This window comes from Tasmannia lanceolata, unplaced genomic scaffold (assembly GCF_043159265.1).
Source record: "Tasmannia lanceolata isolate RefF3 unplaced genomic scaffold, GAP_Taslan_0.1 ptg000037l, whole genome shotgun sequence".
In the NCBI taxonomy this organism is placed as follows: Eukaryota; Viridiplantae; Streptophyta; class Magnoliopsida; order Canellales; family Winteraceae; genus Tasmannia; species Tasmannia lanceolata.
This window is the reverse complement of record NW_027518714.1, coordinates 59,304,843-59,323,661: the sequence shown is the minus strand read 5'-3', so window position 1 is coordinate 59,323,661 and position 18,819 is coordinate 59,304,843. Positions and strand designations below refer to the sequence as shown.

General features: G+C 39.6%; 1 protein-coding gene and 1 pseudogene across 1 annotated transcript; one reads left to right on the top strand and one right to left on the bottom strand.

The window, feature by feature from the left end:
* LOC143861645 (uncharacterized) overlaps positions 1-13,129 on the top strand; it is a 29,289-nt pseudogene extending 16,160 nt beyond the window's left edge.
* Positions 13,130-13,490: 361 nt separating this feature from the next.
* On the bottom strand, positions 13,491-17,136 carry LOC143861036 (auxin efflux carrier component 5-like). The gene is made up of 5 exons (XM_077371920.1): positions 16,266-17,136; positions 15,703-15,788; positions 15,416-15,573; positions 14,578-14,654; positions 13,491-13,651 (listed from the first exon to the last, which is right to left on the bottom strand). Exons 1-5 carry the CDS (start codon positions 16,943-16,945, stop codon positions 13,579-13,581), a joined length of 1,074 nt encoding a protein of 357 aa, XP_077228035.1. The 5' UTR covers positions 16,946-17,136; the 3' UTR covers positions 13,491-13,578.
* Positions 17,137-18,819: the final 1,683 nt, after the last annotated feature.

Here is an 18,819-nt window from a genome sequence, read left to right as displayed (position 1 = left end):
TCTTTGCTGAGGACCAGACTCACATGATCTGCTGAGGTTCTGAGTATTGATCATTTCTTCTGAGAGAACTGAATTTTGCTGGAGATTGAAGGCTGCGTGAGCAAATTCTAGACTTCGCTAGGGAAACTGATTTTCTTGGAGAATTGACTCTTCTGAAGAGTGGAATCAACTGAGGAGTTTAGAGGTTTGGCTTGAGATGTGCTCGTACCCCTCTTATCTTAACTTGCTGGAGGCCTTATTACTGATTGCCTTTGTGTGCTTGACATCTTTTATGACGCGAGTCATAAAAGATGCCCCTAGTATATTGTGTTTCCATGACAGGAGTTTTAAGGAGGCAGGACAATGATGGTTGAAGAAAAGATGTTTCATTTCATGAAGGCTTGAGGTTGCACAGTTTTTTTTTGTATGGAGAGAGTAGGACAATCACCATGATGGCTGGGTCTGAGAATCCCTTTTTTTTGCATTGCTCACTTTTGGAGGCTTAAGGTCTCTGGTAGGTTTGAATAAGATGTCTCTCGCCCCTTCTGATACCTAAACCAGGATTTACTCTGAATTTTCTTTGCATTTTGGAGGACACGCTCCCATTCTTCCAGCACCCGACAGTTTGGACTTTGCAAGGAGAGGGAACACAAATATGGAGGAACAGATTTCCAAGGACTCAATCAAAGAAGACTCTTTTTGCTTTAAGGACTCGACTCGCTTTCGACTCACTCTTGGATCTGATGTGTTATTTTTCAAGGGTATGGCTTAGCCACTCTTAGAGTATTTCGAAGACCATGTCAAGAGGCACTACTCTCCTCTTTCGGTGTTTCCGTCATGGTTATTATCCCTTTCGAATTGCTCGGTTTCAATGCCCCTAGTTTAGAGGAATGTTAAAGTAAGCTTGCTGGCACTACTTGGACTCCAAGATTTTACCCTGGTTGAAGACTGTTTCTCCACCTCAATGATTCACTTTTTGCTGGAAGTCATTGCCATTGACCAGATTGCCTTTTCAGGTTTTCAATCTGACGGACCGCTTGCCCTAACTTTTGCCTGGTTCGCCCTTTCGGGTTTTCAATCCAGCGGGCTCGATACCCTAACTTTTGCCTAAGCTGACTTTTCAGTTGTCAACTTAGCGAGTGAATGACCCTAAATTTTGCCTAGACCGCCCTCCCGGGTTTTCAGCCTAGCGGGTCTTCAGATTCCATCGTTTTTTGTTCTTGACTTTGAACCTCTGCTTGTTCACCAGAAGGACTTTCTAAGTGGGCTGGGGTTCAAAACGGTTGGATATTTCTTTTGGATTTCAAAGTTTCGACTAGACTTGGATTGGCCAGGTTGCCTAAGTACCCCAACAATGGAGGATCAGGTTCGAGTGGTTCGCTGAGGTTTGGAACAGAATGATTTGGCTTTTAAGCTCAAAGGTTGAAAGGGAATAATTTGACTTTTATCCCAAAGGTTGAAAGGGAATAATTTGACTTTTATCCCAAAGGTTGAAAGGGAATAATTTGATTTTTATCCCAAAGGTTGACCGAACCTGAATTGATCAGGTTGCCTACGTACCCCCGAAGAGTTGGGGATCAGGTCAGACGTAGTTCGGGCCGAAATGCCCCTAATTTGCGGGTGTTTGAAAAGAATGTTTGATTTTGTTGAGGCTCGAAGGTGTTCGCAAAAGGATTTTTTTTGAACTTGGGATTTTTGGCGTTTAAGGCTCAGGCGTCCAAGGATGGCCTTCTGATGTTTTGGCATACAAGCTTCTTGAATGGCTAAGGTTCAATGGCTTTGAACTTTTTTTTCTTTCTCTTTTTTTTTGAGGAGTCTGGCGGCATTTCCTTGCAAGACTTCATCTGCACTGTGCAAGCTAGACTGATTGAATTCCCACTTTTTCTTTGGGATCTCGCACTGATATTCGGGATTCTACGGCTCTGGGTCTTCTATGAATGCTGAAGATGATTTTGAAATTTTCAATCCATTTATCGACTCTGCTTCCTGCGATTCTGACGTTCTTGAGGAGTTGACGTGGGGCATGCTCCCTTCTCCTTTCTTCTCTGGATTCTATCTTATTTTTCTTTGTTCATTCTGATTTTAATTTTTTTGCTTGGATGTGGGGAATGCCCCTACACCTGGAATGTTTTAACTTGAAATTCCATCGCAATGTATAGCCCAAGTATTCTTTTTGGGGTTCATGCTCTATGCTCATGACTTTGTTGTCTGAAAGTCTTCTCTCAATTTTTCATTCATTGCATTTGATGTCTGGTATTCTTCATTTGAATTTTTTTTTCTTTCGACCTGATGTCTGAAGCTGAGGGTGACTCACGTTGAACAGTGCCAAGGCACGCTTCTGATTTATCCTCATAGGACCAAGCAACACTTCCTTGAACCCTCTAAATAGGTTTATCGACTCTTTGCACTCTTCGGGAGATTTTGCCAATCCTTATTTCCCGAGTTTCAGATTTCGATACCACTATCCACGGTATCAATTTCATCTTCAAGTGGCTTTGCTCGACGCTCTTCCTCTCGTTTGATTATCTTTCAAATCTCGAGGAGAATTTCATCGGCATCCTCATTCGAGGAGGGTGTCTTAATTTGTTTATTAACATTAGATCCAAGAGTGAACATATACAAGAATATTGACGACACTGGAATCAAATGTTCTTTTCATTGAATGTTTGAAGTACATACAATGATTTTTGATGCGCCACGATAGGCTCTCCATCAAATTCAGCAAAAGATTGGACATTGGCTCACAATGAGAGAGACCGGTAAACACAACATACTTAGAATTGATACTGACATGGTTAGACTTACCAACTTTGACAGGAGGGTTGGTATACACACTTCAAAATAAATTTCAAAGATGAGACACTTTATCGGAGGCAACGGATTGGCGCTGAAAGTTCAAGGACAACGTGCCTTCATTAATGGCGATAATGATCGGAAAGAGTAATCCTAGAGTTAGAATCTCAGAAGGGAGGGTCTCTTCGGTTTCTGTTGACCCAGCTCAAATTGTTCTTTGGCACCTGACAATGGCAAGGCTTTCTCTGGTATGATATTTTTCTTTTCTCTTCCCAATCATTTTCCAGCCCAGAGGTGGTACAGGTAAAGGTGGTAAGATATATGAAGGGTTGAATGGGTGAAATGGTTCCCATGGTGGGTGTAGGAGGTGCAACACGGTTAGGTGTAGGGTTCTTGGAAGCACTTGAGTTCAAGAAGAATGAGGGGATCCCTGTCTATCAGGTCTTGAATGTCATCATCGTCTCTCTCATTTCTGTCAAGATGAGATTTTCAGTGTACTCGGCCATCTGGGCAATGTGAGAGGAAAAAGGTACAGCAGACTGGCTAGACCAAGCGAGTTTAGAAATGAAAGCTCTTTTGGGGTTGATGGCAGACGAGTGACTAAGACTCCTTTCATGGACACCACAAACACTAAGCTCAATGAGAATTAATCACATGGCAATGCAATGCGCAAGTTGAGACAAAAGGTAGCACCAATACATCCTTCCGTTGGGTAAAATCCGACAGCATAACAACTGTACATAAAGATGTGGTACGGCAAGTACATGGTTTGTCAACAAGCCAAAAAGGATGATGATCACACTCAAGGTATTTGGAGAAAATTCGACAGCATAACGGCTATACCAGGAGATGTGGTAAGGTAAGCACATAGTTTGTCAATGAACCCAAAAGGATAATGATTACGCTCAAGGGAAAAAAAATTGGCAGCATGACGGCTATACTAGGAGGGTCTCAGCAACTAAACATGAAGAGTATACCGTCATGGTCAAGATAAAGCAGGGCTCTCAGCAAGAACACACTCCGGTAATGATAATGGCAAGATAGACTCATAATCGACATGCGGAGTACATCTGATCAGGATCAATCAAATGATCAAGCACATGGGAGATAGATCATGGCTAAAAGAGCCAAGCATCTGATGATAATCCATAGAATGGAGAGAGAGGAATAATTGATTAGATTATGAAGGAAAACTTAACTAGGAAGTAAACCCTAATCTAAAAACAAATATGTATACATATATATACATCCTAACCAGGGGCACCAACCCTAGTCTAATCTAGCGGAGCCAAGGAGGTCTCGACTTATGACAGACTGATGAGTGTACTAGGACCGCGCTGTAGCCACGCAAGGTGAGCTACCCTAGTCTACAAATTGGACAAGGCTCCTAACTCTAGGCTTCACATGTGTAAGCAACATATGTTCGTCCTATATGAGTACATATATATAGTGTCCTAGCAAGGGTTCCCTAATTTTGGTTCTAAAGGGAGAAACTAATATATATACATAATATAATGAAATAAAAGTAGGGCCCGGGCATTTCTGCAGGGTACTATGCTTATGACCATACCCTTGATGTATAACGCCAGCACACCCAGCATTATACAAAGTATGTTCATTGCTCATCGGCTGCTGTAGAACACCAGCACACCCAGTGTCTACGGCTGCAGCTCCGGCGCATAGCTCGGAAATAGATACAACGGTTCCCATCTGGTACGCGTCATATCTATTCCCTGAGGCCAATAATGAAAATGATGAAAGAAATAAAGAATATGACAATGTATGATGTGCGATGTGTGAATCCCTTGTTTTATTTACGCGCCTACTTGGTGCCCCTGGATTTCTAACGATAAAGTTCCCATTTAACTCGATTTTGGCCCAAATTTCCTCAAAATTAGTAACAATGGCATTTTTACAGAGTTAGGCAATGTTTCAAGATTTCCCCAGCAGAGTCGCCAGCCTGTGGAACCAGATCCGGGACGGGCGTGGGGGGACGGGCCCCCGCGCGAGTCTCTAGACCATCCACGTGAAGGAGAGCCCCACCAAGGAACCCTCGAAAGAGTGCCCCTCACAGCATGAGCGGCGATGTGAAGTGAGATACCTCTCGATTCGGGGACTAGCCCGGATTCGAGACGCACCTTAAGCAAAGAAAGAGTCGCCATCCAAGGAAGTGGGCCCTGGATCCCATGCTGTGCTCTGTTGCAACGGATAACCAGAGATATAAAATAGGGTTCGTGCCTGATGACGAATGGGGAAGGGATTAGGCGCCCCCAATTCGCCCAAGTGCTAGCACCTGGTCTCTTATGCCATTTATTATTAATTTTGAAGAGTTTTGGGCGAAAATCATGCGAAATGGGAACGAATATCTCCGAGATAACGTCTAGCTAATCATGCATGTCTCGGAGATGAATAAGAAGCACACACAAAAGAAATGAAAGATATGTCGCCTAAGAATAGCTAGGTTATGAGTGCCATGCCTAATTGGTGTCTAAGTTCTGGTGGACAAGCACATGCATGCTACAGCTAAAGGTATAGGATCTGTACATGAAAATAAGAAAACACAGCAAAATACGCAACACACGACTCAACAAGACAAATCCTAAAATTCTAATGCAGGACTTGACTCGGACCAGGATGGCCATTCATCCTAGCTGCACTACGTATCCCGGCCTCGGGAAGAATCAGAGCCAACGTAGTTCGGTGTCCTATGCTAAACTACAATGCCTAAACCTCTAGGACCGCTATCCTAGACTCGATCAACTAGACTCGACTAGTTTTTAAAGCTTTTTGTGCGATTGCTTAAATTCAAGTGGATTGTGATTTTTACGACTCTCTATATGTCCTAACTAATGCAGGTTGTTTAGCCTTAAGCTAATGCAGGTGGGCCCTACATCCTATGTGTATCTAGGCTGTGCAACATAAAGAAAACCATGGGCTGACTATATGCTTCCTAGTCTAGCCATCGGTTCGACTAAGTGTCTGACCGATCGACTCGAGGCCTCCTAACTCTAGGGACACTCACACGACATGACACACCACATCAATACAAATCAAGACCGACTCCTAACTCTAAAACACCCTAAATATCTAGGACAGACTCCTAACTCTAGGGGAAGATCTTTTTGAAAAGGTTTTGAAGTTTTTTGTATTTTTGGGAGGTTTTGAAGTTATGAAAAATGGTGAAAGTTGTGAGAAATATTTACAAAAATGGTGACTGAAAATGGTGAAAGGGTGTAAAAATGGTGACTGAACTCAGGGTGCCAGCAGCACGCCTGAGCTGCCTACGTACCCCTCAGCTAGGGATCAAGCCATCCGTAGTTCGGACTGAATCCCTAACTACTCTGCAAATGACTCAAGATTTTTTGAAATTTTGATTTTTAAAATGTTTTTGGATTTTGAATTGTTTTTGAGATGTTTTTGAATTTTCAAGTGTTTTTTGGAATGTTTTTGTTGTTTTCAAGTGTTTTTGAAATGTTTTTATTGTTTTTTGACACCAGAGAATAAAATCCTATCATCATAAGGGTAGGGAGACTTCTGGAATCCCGCAAAGGTTGGACATCATCCTATACTTTGCGGGGGAACGAACAGGAAAATAACTCGGCAAGGGTTGGACAGCATCCTATACCTTGCAGGAGCGGGTAAAGATCACAACTTGATGGGAGGATGGACAGAATCCTAACCCCTATGATGACAGGAAAAATTCCTGGACTGACTGAAGGACTGACTCCTGTGCTGAAGACTGTTATAATTACTATTTATAATTACTATACAAGATTACTATTCAAAAATACTATTCATAATTACTATTTATAGGTACTATTCAAAACTACTATTCATAATTACTATTTATAAGTACTATTCAAAACTACTATTCATAATTACTATTTATAAGTACTATTCAAAAACTACTATTCATAGTAGGACCCGCTGATGTGGGACCCGCTGTTGTGGGACCCGCTGATGTGGGACCTGCTGTGGGACCCGCTGTGGGACCCGCCGATGTGGGACCCATTGATGTGGGACCCGCTGTGGGACCCACTGATGTGGGACCCGCTGTGGGACCCGCTGTTGTGGGACCCGCTGTGGGACCCGCTGTGGGACCTACTGATGTGGGACCCGCTGATGTGGGACCCGCTGTGGGACCCGCTGATGTGGGACCCGCGGATGTGGGACCCGCTGATGTGGGACCCGCTGTGGGACCCACTGATATGGGACCCGCTGTAGGTCCTACTGATGTGGGACCCGCTGTGGGACCCGTGTAGTGCAAAGAATGAATAATTAAAAAATAAAAAAAATGAACTTACGCCACAAAAGATCCAGGAAGGTGTTGACAGAGTCGTGCTTGTGTGGGGCCCGCTGATGTGGGGCCCGCTGGAGGTGGGGTGGAGGAGATGGGGATGCCGGTGGAGCTCCGGTGGTTGGTTGGGAGGATGCCGGAGAAGGTGGCCGGAATCCGGTTGGGTTGCCGGAGGAGAAGACCCTTCCTCTCTCTCTCTGCAGATCTCTGTCTCTCTCTCCCTCTCTCTGCAGATCTCCCTCTCTCTCTCCCTCTCTATCTCTCTACCTCTCTCTCTACAGATCTCTCTCTCTCTCTCTCCCTTTCTCTCTCTTTCTCTGCAGATCTCTCTCTCCCCTCTGGTTTTTCTTCTACTCTCGTTTCTTTTTTTTTTTTTTCTCTTCTGTCTCCAGAGGGTTGGCGACCAGAAGAAGGTGCTTGAATGGTTTTTTTTATTGGGGGGTTTTGGGTTGATTTTTTTATTTTTTTATTGTTTCGTGGTTGGACTTTATGAAAGAAGGCCTGGCCGACGAAGACAAATGCGGAGGAAATGAAGAAAAACGAGGAGAGGTGGGGACAGTGATGATGACGATTTTGGCATCTTCTCTGTCTCTCGTCTGTCTTCGTTTTTTTTATATTATATATATATATATATTTATATATGTAAAGAAAATGAGGAGGAAACGAAGAAACATGAGGAGAGGTGGGGACAGTGACGATGATGATTTTGGCATCTTCTCTGTCTCTCGTCTGTCTTCGTTTTTTTTTTTAATATTATATATATATATATATATATATTTATATATGTAAAAGAAAATGAGGAGGAAATAAAGAAAAATGAGGAGAGGTGGGGACAGTGATGATGATGGCTTTGGCATCTTCGCTGTTTCTTTGATTATCGCACATACTTTGCCTGTCTTTTTCTTCATTTTTCGCCCGATTGCCCTGAAATTTTGCCGGGGGACTCTCGAGAATACTAACAACCTCTTGGGGAGTTTGTACTCACAAATACGCACAATAAGATGCTCCAAGACTCAAACCTTCTTCTCATTTTGGGCTCAGTCCCCAGGAATTTGCGGAGATTAATTTTGGGATGTCTTGGGACTCGAAATTTGGGAATTTTATTGGATATTCAATTTTGGGGACTTTAGGGCCTTGTCAAAATGGGGTGTCTACAGTGGGTCAAATGGTTCGCAGGCCCATCAAGCCTAATGGTTCAGTTGGGTTGGGCTTCGGTTCGGGCCTAACGGTCGGCCCAACGGGCCCATGACTCCAACGGTCAAAGGGTGTGATCAAATGGGTTGTGTCCCTTCCCCCAACGGTCATGTGCCAAGGGGGTGCGATCCACACCATAGATGGTTGATCTAACGATGACTGGGTTGGAGAGAGGTTTTACTCAAACCAACAGTCACCTCTAGAATCGATCAGGACCATTCAAAATCAATGGGTGCGATCTAACTGTCAGATTTCAAACATTCTGGAAAGGTGCCCTGTAGAGGTGTTTTTCACACTGAAAAGACACCAGATGGTCTATAAAAAATGTGCAAACTTCAGTCATTTCAAATAGAAATCGAATTGGCAATTCTGACTGATTTTACACTCTCTTCTACACTCCTACAAAAATCCCCAAGTATTTCTACATACTGTTTTTCTTTTGTTTACTGTTCTAGATACTGTTTTTCTGCAGAAACAGAATCTAGAGATTTCTCTAAGGCTTGAGATTTTGGAAGGGCATTTCGGGTTTGATTCCGCTAGTGCTACGCGTCATCAAACATTAGTAGGGCTTCCCTACTAGGCTTCATTGTATCTTGGAGGCAATTCGCGGATCCCCTTTGCACACTACTAGTGGGGGCGAATCTTGTCTTAAGGAAAGTGATATCACGCCTTGAAGCAACAAGTTTCTGTTTTCTATCATCAACAGTACCCTCAACAAATTTTCCAACAGAATTTGAGCATGTTTCATTCATAGAAACCTCCTCTTTGCTGTACAGAATATGTGTCATCGTTGGAATCTCTCTTAGACGAACTTGCTGTAGATAAGCTTTCCCTTGTTGTTCAGGTAATTATTGTGTCTACATTACTGATTTCTGTTATATAGATGTACATGATCTGGCTATGTTGAAAACTAAAGTAAGAAATGTAGCCATTGGTTATTTTGCAGGGCTACTTTGCCCCAATTGTTGTAAAATATGCTAACAATCATCAAGACAAGTTGAAAAATCTTATTCTACTCAATCCTCCGGTTAGGACTTCATGAAAGAGTGTCCTTTCTACTGATTGTGATATGTACTGACAGAAACTATATTTTATATTTTAATATTTTAAATCATGGGTTTGATGCTTATATTTTTCCTTCATGATTACCAAATGGTTAATATGGCTGATAAATATCATGCTGTTAAATCTTAAAGAAGGAAAGTGACATGTTCCTGTTTATGTTAATGCTGACGGACAGACACGCGAAACTACCATCAACATTGTCCTCATTCAGCAATTTTTTGTTGGGTGAAATTTTTGCCCAGGTTTAGAGACTTAGTCTTGTTTTTGGTTATAGTTTGGCTAATTGTTGTCTACTCGTGGCTTGAATGAGAAGCAAAATGGTAAACCTGATTGATGAGTTTATGTTGATTTCCGATATTTCAGGATCCTCTTAGAGCCAGTGATAAAACCTTGACCAGCCGTGGTCAATATGCGATGAAAGAGGAGGATGCAATGGTTTATAGAAGATCATACCTTACGTCTGGTTCTTCTGGTTTTATGTTGACTGCAATAAGTAGGGCCATGGAATTGAAGAGTAACTTTTCTTATTTTTCAAGTATTTATCTTTCACAAGTTTATGTGTTTGTATCTCTACACAACCTCATAAAGTTATAGCTTGTTTTATCATATTTGATTGTGATGACATTCATGTGATCTGCGTACGTCAAATTTGGTGTTGTTATTGGTGAAGCCTGATCTAGGTCTAATCTGGAAAGTACTGTACACTCTACCCTGACTGCGGGGGTCCCCGACCCGAATTTTTTAGGGTATTTTTATATTGGGGGTAGTTTTGTACTTTCATGAATTAGGGTTTTTTCTCTTTATTGTAACGCGTCTTTGAACGCCATATAAAAGGGATGTGATATCAGGAGAAGCCCTAGAGAGGTGTGAGAATTTGTAATCTTTTCTTCAGAATAGTGGAATCGTTGGCTTATCGCTCTGCCGTGGACGTAGCCCATACCAAACTGGTTGGGTGAACCACGTAAATCTGTGTGTGATCTTTCGTTTTATTTTGCATCGTTATTCTGCTGTGTTGTTAATTCCTAACAGGTGTGTTCCCCTTTTGTCACTGTGTGAATTTTGATCCTTGACTTTACTAAGAAGGAATTTTCAAATCCATGCGAATTGGAGAAAGTAGAGAAAGAGGAAATGTGAGAAGTGAGAAGAGGAATGGACAAACCACATAAATTGTTTTGAGGAAGTTGGAGTTCAATTTAGGGCGCATACTTACCTCCTCTCCTTCATATACCAAAATTAAACCAAATTACGTCAGTTGTCGATTGGTTGTACACAAAATTGCTAGGCGTAGTGGTAATCTAACCTAATTGACTCATACACGTTTACATGAGTATATACATTCTCAGCAGCCAATTTAAAAAGATACAAGGTGTATGTGTTCGACTTATTAGCAAAACATGGTAGTGCCGATATCAGTAGTCATTTTATAATATTACAACTACTTTTGTATTTTAATTAAAATATAAAAAATTATTGAAATTTTAGAAAAAAAAAACTTATAAAATCAAGGCAATTGCGGATTTAGCCATACACTATTATACTCAAAATTTATGTTATATTTTGTCATTTTTTTAATATTTATATAATTATATAATAAAATATTAAAAATTCCATATGAAATGTGATATGTATTTAATTGTTAGGTATGCATGATACATGTCACTAGGTTTCGATGTTGTTAAACCATGATGGGAGTTTTTTTCTTTCTTTTTTTTTGCTCATATAGTAGTTTTTTTTAGTGTGTTTGTGCTTATTCTAGCATGTCGTAAATTTTTATCTTGACTGCCCATCATTTAGATATGTTTTTATACATTTCCATGATTTTACAGGATTTTCATAGATTTCCATTTGAAACTGACATGTTTCCATTTCCGTCACAATCAAAACACATTCTGAAACTGAAACCTTGGCCACCACGCTACTCGTGGGCTGGAAACTAGGGTCTAAGTGGCCACCTTTAACTTTCTTGAAACCTAGACAAACTACCTTGGACTTAAGCTGCCCCGGAAGCCCACCTGGCCAATACACTTAGACTTCATGCATCATCCAGAGTGCTTAAAAGTGTGTGATCTTTCTTATGCCTCATAAAATTTACCCATAGGCCATATCAGAGTTTGTTCCATAAAGCTTTGAAGTTGCTTGCTCTTTGTTCCGTGAAAACAAACTGTTATTATCCACCAAATAATACAGATAAATCTCAAATGCAGTTTCAAATTTTTTAGGTTCATGTCTTTAAAATGCAGGGCTATGTTGAAGACATGAGGAAGATTTTATCCAGCCAAACTTGGAAAGTTCGCACAAAAATTTGTTAGGGTCAAAGGGATCGTTGGTTAAACTATGAAGGTGTAGAAGATTTCTGCAAGACTTCGAACCATGAATTAGTAGAGCTTCCCATGGTACTTTTCTTTCTAGAAACATGTTTATTTATGGATTTTGTTTTGGACTTCTTGTTCTAAAGGATATTTTGGACCATGCTTTCACTTGAATCTTATACTAGACTTCCTGTCAGTAAAAATATCACCCTGACTGGTGAAATCCATGACCAGCCACTAGAATAATGAAGTTCCTCACAATGATTTCAACTCATGGGTCAGACTTCCCATGATATGAAAAAACAGCCATAATATCCATGATTTGAACTGGTGGTGAAAGCTTCCCTATTACTGCCACTCCCAATCACATTCAGAAATCTGAGGCTTCCTATTTTTTTTAACTACTATATCCCCAACATTTAGCGATGTGTTTCTCTTGTGGTGGATAATTTGTAAGTGAGCCCCTGTTCTCAATGTTGCAACCCAAAGTCCCAATTGCTGGGGCATGAGACATCAAACTGCCTTCCATAAGGGCTTTTTCGAGCTGCTCAATGGCTCTTCCACGTAGTTCTTCTGAATTTTGAATTGTACTCAGGACCTCTGTTTTCAATTATCTAATAAATCACTTAAATGAAAGTAGATTATCTTCCCGTTATATTCAAATGGAAAATTATCTTCCCATTCTAAACTTCCATGATCTCTTCTCGAACCAAAGATGAATCTTTCAATTCATTTGGTTCTCACGCTCAATTACTTAATGGCCATTCCCATATCTTTTAATGGAATGGGCCTACCCTCTCTTTTCTGTTCGTATTCCACGATATCAAAACTGATACAATGTAATGAGCCTACCCTCTCTTTTCTGTTTGTATTCCACGATATCAAAACTGATACAGGACCAGAACAGAATATTCGGAGGACTCTTCCGACAAGACAAAAACTCTTTTAACTGTCTGCAAAGTTGTTTGTATATTTTAGGGATTTGCTAGGAAAAACTCTTTTAACTGTCTACAAATCCAAAGAATTCTTCTTATTTTATAGACAGGCCATCCTAGATTATACTTTCATATTTGCTGCTGATTTTGGTAAGGACACTGAATGCAGTTACCTTGTCGGGTTTGGCAGAATGGGCATCATGCACAGGAGGATTGTGGAGAAGAACTTGGCCAGATCATTGCAGGGCTTCTGGCAAGGGGTTAAATTAGCTTTTGATATTCACTCTTATTTCTGAATGGTTAATATTGATTCAAAACAGGTATCACCTACACCAAAGGTGAGTGCTATTACCCAACAGTTAGCTTTTATATCTGCCTTATAGAAGTGGGCTTGTTTGACTTGTCTTCCAATTTGGGCCAAGGATTTTGGTGGGCTTGTTCTCATTATGTCTTGAAGGGTTGTTTGGATGTAGGGAAAATTAATCTCCAAAATTTTTTTCCATGGAAAATGACTTTTCCAGCAATTGACTAATTCATTTTCCATGGATTTTTTTTTTTTCAAAATCGAAAAATTTAATTGTTTTCTAGTACAGGTGCATTCCTACCAAACACTAATATTTTTCCACAACATTTTTTACATGATTTTTTCCTTTGGTTACAAACAGTTTAGTCAAAACTAAAAATCATGTTCTGATAATGTATTTCATTTTCATATACACCATTTAATCAGTATATGCACGTAGTGCACTACATTAGTCTTGAATTATGAATACTAAGCTTGTTTTGTTAAATGAGTGGTGATTTGTTTCAGTAAAACACTGATCTGAAAAATGGAATAAAATCATAGTTGGTTGATATTGTTTTCTCACATGATAAAAGTGCACGAAGACGGATGACTATTGTTTTGCACTTAGCATCAAGAAATTGAATCATACTCTTTGTTAGGAATTAAAGACTAACAAAGTAATTTTCCTAATTTCCATTAAGAAAAACCATTCCATTTTAATCAGCTCAAGAACCCTAGAACGACGTAGTATCCGATTAACACAGGCAAGGAAATCAGCGTTCCAAATATCACCCTGCAAACGAACATAAAATTGTGTTAAACCTATGGTGTTTGGATCTATGGAAAAGAACATTATCTTGGATCCATAGGTTTACGATTTTCGTTGAAATTGAACATAAAACAAATTTTACGTCCATTTTTACGTCGAAAGGAATGGAGCCTTAAAGGAAAATTTTCGACTCTTGAAAAGAATAAATGAAAAATGAGTTTACCAATCACTGGAAATTTTTTTCCTTCAAAACATTTTCATGAGAAAAAAAATTCCATCCATCAAAACAGGAAGCCCATATTAAATTTCAGTAAATGTTATCGGCACTCTTTATTTTGATAATGGCAATTCTTGCTTTATTAAACACTTTGGCACTACCATGTTTTAATAATTGCATAAACCCAGGTTGTCTTTTCTTTTTAAACATCTGTCAAATGTTATTACAGTTCCCAAAAGCTATCAATAGCCAATTAAAAAAGTAAAGACAACCTGAGTTTGTGCAATTATTAAAACAAATGAACGGTTTGGATCATTCTATGAAGTGGGCCCCACTATTTTTTGAAAAAAAGCATACAGACCATACAATATCTCTATACGCTTTGAACAAGGAAGGAACATGTCCCAAATATCAAAAGTTAAGCAGTTTTTTTTTTTTTTTTTTGAATAGTAGCCAATTTTATTGCAAAGAAAAAGGGGACCGAGGGGGTAAGAGAACAAAAGATCAAATAAGCAATGGAAGAAAAATACGAAGGCAAAGATAAAGAGTCAAGAGGGAAGAGATTCAAAGAGAGCTAAAGCCTCATTAGAAACTCCTACTCTAGCCAAGCTATCTGCGGTCATATTAGCAGAGCGCCGAACATGATTAAATACCATAGCCGAGGGACCGATCCAATCATGCATCTCAAAAGTTATGCACCACAATCATGCATCTCAAAAGTTAAGCAACTTACGCAGTGCTAAGCACGTCTGCATGTAATCCGTATTCTCTGGCGTAGATAAAGGAGTTGATGGACTGTGGCAATGCTGCCTGCAATTGGATTTAACCAAACAATTCAGTTCATCTAAACAAACACTTTCATCTGAACTCTCTCTTGGGGAAGGGGGCGCTTGGCTTGTGTGTGTGTGTTAATGATTATATAAGAATGTATATGGGAAGTGATTTTTTCTATCTCCTTTCTCTGCATTTCCACTCCCTTTTATTTCTGCTTTCCTGACAGTATGTCATCAAGAAAACAAAGCATAAAAATATATTCATTTTTAGGAAAATACAAACTAAATGGGGTGAAATATCATCTTCCTTGCGTATATAGTATATTAATATATGGAAAATATTATTTCTTTTTTCTTTTTGAGTGGTAGAAAATAATATTTCTATTCCCCTTTCCAGCAAGTATTTCAATCCCATTTTGTTTGCCTTTTTATTTAAAACAATGACTTCATTTCACTCTCCTTTTTTGGTCTTTTCCTAAAAACTCCTTTTACCGCAAGAGGCCAACTAAATGGCGTGGGAATATCATTTCCCTATAAAATCTTATATTCACATAGTTTTGAAGTTAAAAAAGAAGATTATTTACAAATACAGTTAAAATAGTTTTATAAATGATATAGTTAATGGCATCCAAAGAGGCCTTGATGTTTAAATTCACAAATAAGATTAACTTAAAATAATGTTTTTTTTCAAAGAAGGACCACTTTTTGTGACTCTAAACATGAGGCTGCATCTTGTGTTGTTTAACAGTGGGTAAGTGCATGTGACATGCAAAGTTTCTAGTACTGAAGATGAATCACCTGAATGATAGCAACATGTAATATGGTTCCATGTAGGCCCACGGCAATGGCGCCGATTGCCATGGCAGCCGGTCCGGCGATAAATTTCAACACCATACTGAACACAGTTAGGCTTGCGCCGCATACAATTAGCTTCTCCTGTAATGCCATAAACAATCCTGCAAATACACAATGAAGCCCTTTTAATGCAACTCTATAACTAATCAGACTATAAAATTGCGAAACAACAAATTACTTACATATATGTAATTAGGTATAAAATATATAGTAAAAGTATGGTCTCTTACCCATGCTAAACATGGCCAAACCGCTTCCCGCTCTTGACATGATCAATACAGATCCTTCTACGATACTTGGCATCTTGAAACGCCACCTATTTTGACATCCACAGTCACTGGTTAGAAAACATGCACCAATTATTGATCCCACTAAACTTCACCTAGCATGGGAAAGTATATAGCTTTTGAACTTTTTTTGATATATAATTTATTACTGAACATGTAATTTCAAGAGTGTCCCACAGAAGATTAATCCCAATGTTTAAAAACTCGTACTCGGGCGAGAACTAAGCCAAGGTAAAAGGGAGTCGATCTAGGCTAGTCAATGATTGACAGGGTCAATTTTGTATTAATTAATGGGTCAAAGAGTTTTTTAAGTGACTGTGGGACAAAATTTGAACTTGGCCAAGGTAAAACCAAGTCAACTTGGGTGAGTCCCTGATTGACTCGGAAGTTTTTAATCAAGAATTGAGCTACAAGCTCAATCCCAATTGCTAAGAGGCAAGAGATCAGAGGGTTTTAGACTTAGGGGGTTTTAATCATAGTACAACCATAAATTTGTTATTTCATACCTGTTTGAGATATAAGCCCATATGATGCCAATGATACTAGCGTAAGAGTTAGGATTAAGAGCGAGCTTTACCCACATTATCTTCATTATAGACCAGAAAGAAGGTCTACTTCTAATCACCACATTCTCATTTCCTTCTAAGTCTTTTGTAGAATTGATAGTGACGGCAAGGGTGTCACCAGTCACGGATGTTACCGAATTATCACTCCTGGCCTTTTGAAATTCTAACACAAATAAAAGAATAGTTAACCAGATGATGGATTGCACCACAGAGGATTGCACCACCAGGGCTACTGCCTCCTCCCCGTACATTGCCTTCATTAAGGGCGCCCCAACTACCAAAGTGTTGCTGAGAGTACACAAGGAGAAGTTTGTTATAGACCAACGATAACTCCCTTTGCTACTAAACTTGGCCCACGCTGCCAACACGACAACGATGATAACCTTGGAGATGACATCCGCACCAATGAACAGATAGTTCATTTCGAATGGGTTGATGTGTGCAGTGAACTCAAAGGCGAAGAGAGGGAGAGTGAAGAAAGAGACAAGGTGGTCGATCGCCACGCACTGTTCAGGGGTGAATATGTGCCACCACCTCACAGACCCATATCCTAGACACAATGCTACATATAGAGGTGTCATGGACTCCACCACCTTGTAAACATCCTCCCACCCTATCATTCTTTCCTCCTCTTTTCACCTTCACTCCCTCCAAATAAAGGCTTGAATTGAGTTTCAATCAGAACTAGTTGTAAGTTCATTCATGTAACAACATATTTATACTTCAAAGAGACAAAAAGTTGCTAGAGAGAATGTATTGAAGTGGGTGCATACGATTCTATGTGGATTCTCACCAATGGCAAGTGTTTGGTTGTGCATGCAATGTAGTGTTGCTTTCACCAAGAGTATAAAAATTAGTAATATTGTGGATTCTGACCATTGGTATCCATTTTTTCTGCATTCCACACTCTTTTGTTTGTCTTCTCCTATAAATGACTGCATTCCCATCCCTTTTTGTTTGTCTTTTCCTAGATATAAAGTCATTTGCTGTAAAAAAGAAAAGGGGATGGGAATATCATTTTCCTATGACCAATGGCAAGTGTTTTTGTTGTCCATTAGCATTCCTTTCACCCATATAGTAGTTTATAGCTAGCAATATTTTTCCATCGGTTAGAATAAGGAATGATGGCCAGCCCTTATTCCACCTATCTTGTAAATGGAGTCTTGCTATTATTATTTTATATAGGGAAATGTTATCAGCACTACTGTATTTTGATGAGGGCACTCCTCACTTTATTAAAAGTACGGTATGGCCCGCACCATAGGATGATCCAAACCGTCCATTAGATGGAGTGCAGCCTAAATAGGTTGTGCCCCAAAAATTATTTCCATAGGTTGATCCTAACCCTCCGATCTGAATGTTAGAGGGTTGATCTAACCCTCTATAGATCGGAGGGTTAGGATCAACCTATGGAAATAATTTTTGGGGCACAACTTATTTAGGCAGTGGCCCATCTAATGGACGGTTTGGATCATTCTATGGTGCGGGCCATACTGTACTTTTAATAAAGTGAGGAGTGACCTCATCAAAATACAGTAGTGCTGACAACATTTTCCTTTATATATTCTCACCAACATATATAGAAACACAAAGCAAAAGAGACTGTAGAATACATGCCATCTATAAATGATGGGGAAATAGCAATGTAATTTGGTTTAATTCTGTTGAACCGGTTATGCAAATAATCACAGTTCTTTTTTATTTTATTTGTTTGTGGGTCCCACTTGGTAAGTGGGATGTTTCCTTAGCTCTCTTCAACGGTTTGTGAAGGCAAGTAGGAAAGGCATTAAAAACAAAAGCGTAAAGTCGAGTGATTTTGACTTTTGAGATGAGAAAAGGTTATGACAACAAGAGGGATTTTCTCTTTGGTAAAGCAAAAGCAAAGGGATTTTCTCATGCCCTATTCATTTAGTCTTTATAACCCAATGGTGTGGAATGCAAGTAGCTTTGCCTTTTTCTCCTTTTTTGCATTTTCTTTCCATCTAAGCACCATGTTTGAAAATCCACATGAAAGTCTTGAGTTTCTGCTTTTGTGGGTTGGTTTGCTCTCTTTTCTAATTGCCATAGAAGGAAATTCTATCGTGTTAAGTAACTATTTTAAATGCAAACATTCCAAGTCAATATCATGCTATGCTTAGTCATGACCGAATTCTTGCCATGTCTTTTGTAATGGGTATATTACTATGTAACGGTTACAACGGTGATCTAAAAGGAATATGCATTGCATGGTCCAAAATTTTCTCTGTGCTATGTTATGGAGCCAGTGCTCTTTCCTGTAATGGCCATTGGATAGTGGATACCACCACTGCAACTATCTGTTTTGGACTGCCATCTTTTAGTGCTGGTCCAACAGAACCACATATTCAGCAGCTGAGAAAGAAAGCTATGGTATCTAATCTAGTCATTAAAACCAAATATGATAGGATGAGATGCTGATATGCCCTCAATGCTTATGTTCAGTCAATAAAATGGCTAAGCAAGCCATAGTCTTTCA

Coding starts and splice junctions, on each gene's coding strand:
- LOC143861036 (XM_077371920.1), bottom strand. CDS start 16,945: ATGATAGGGTGGGAGGATGTTTACAAGGTGGTGGAGTCCATGACACCT. Junction 15,789..16,265: donor TGGGCTTATATCTCAAACAG/GTATGAAATAAC, acceptor ATGTCAAAATAG/GTGGCGTTTCAAGATGCCAA. Junction 14,655..15,415: donor TACATGTTGCTATCATTCAG/GTGATTCATCTT, acceptor ATCCAATTGCAG/GCAGCATTGCCACAGTCCAT.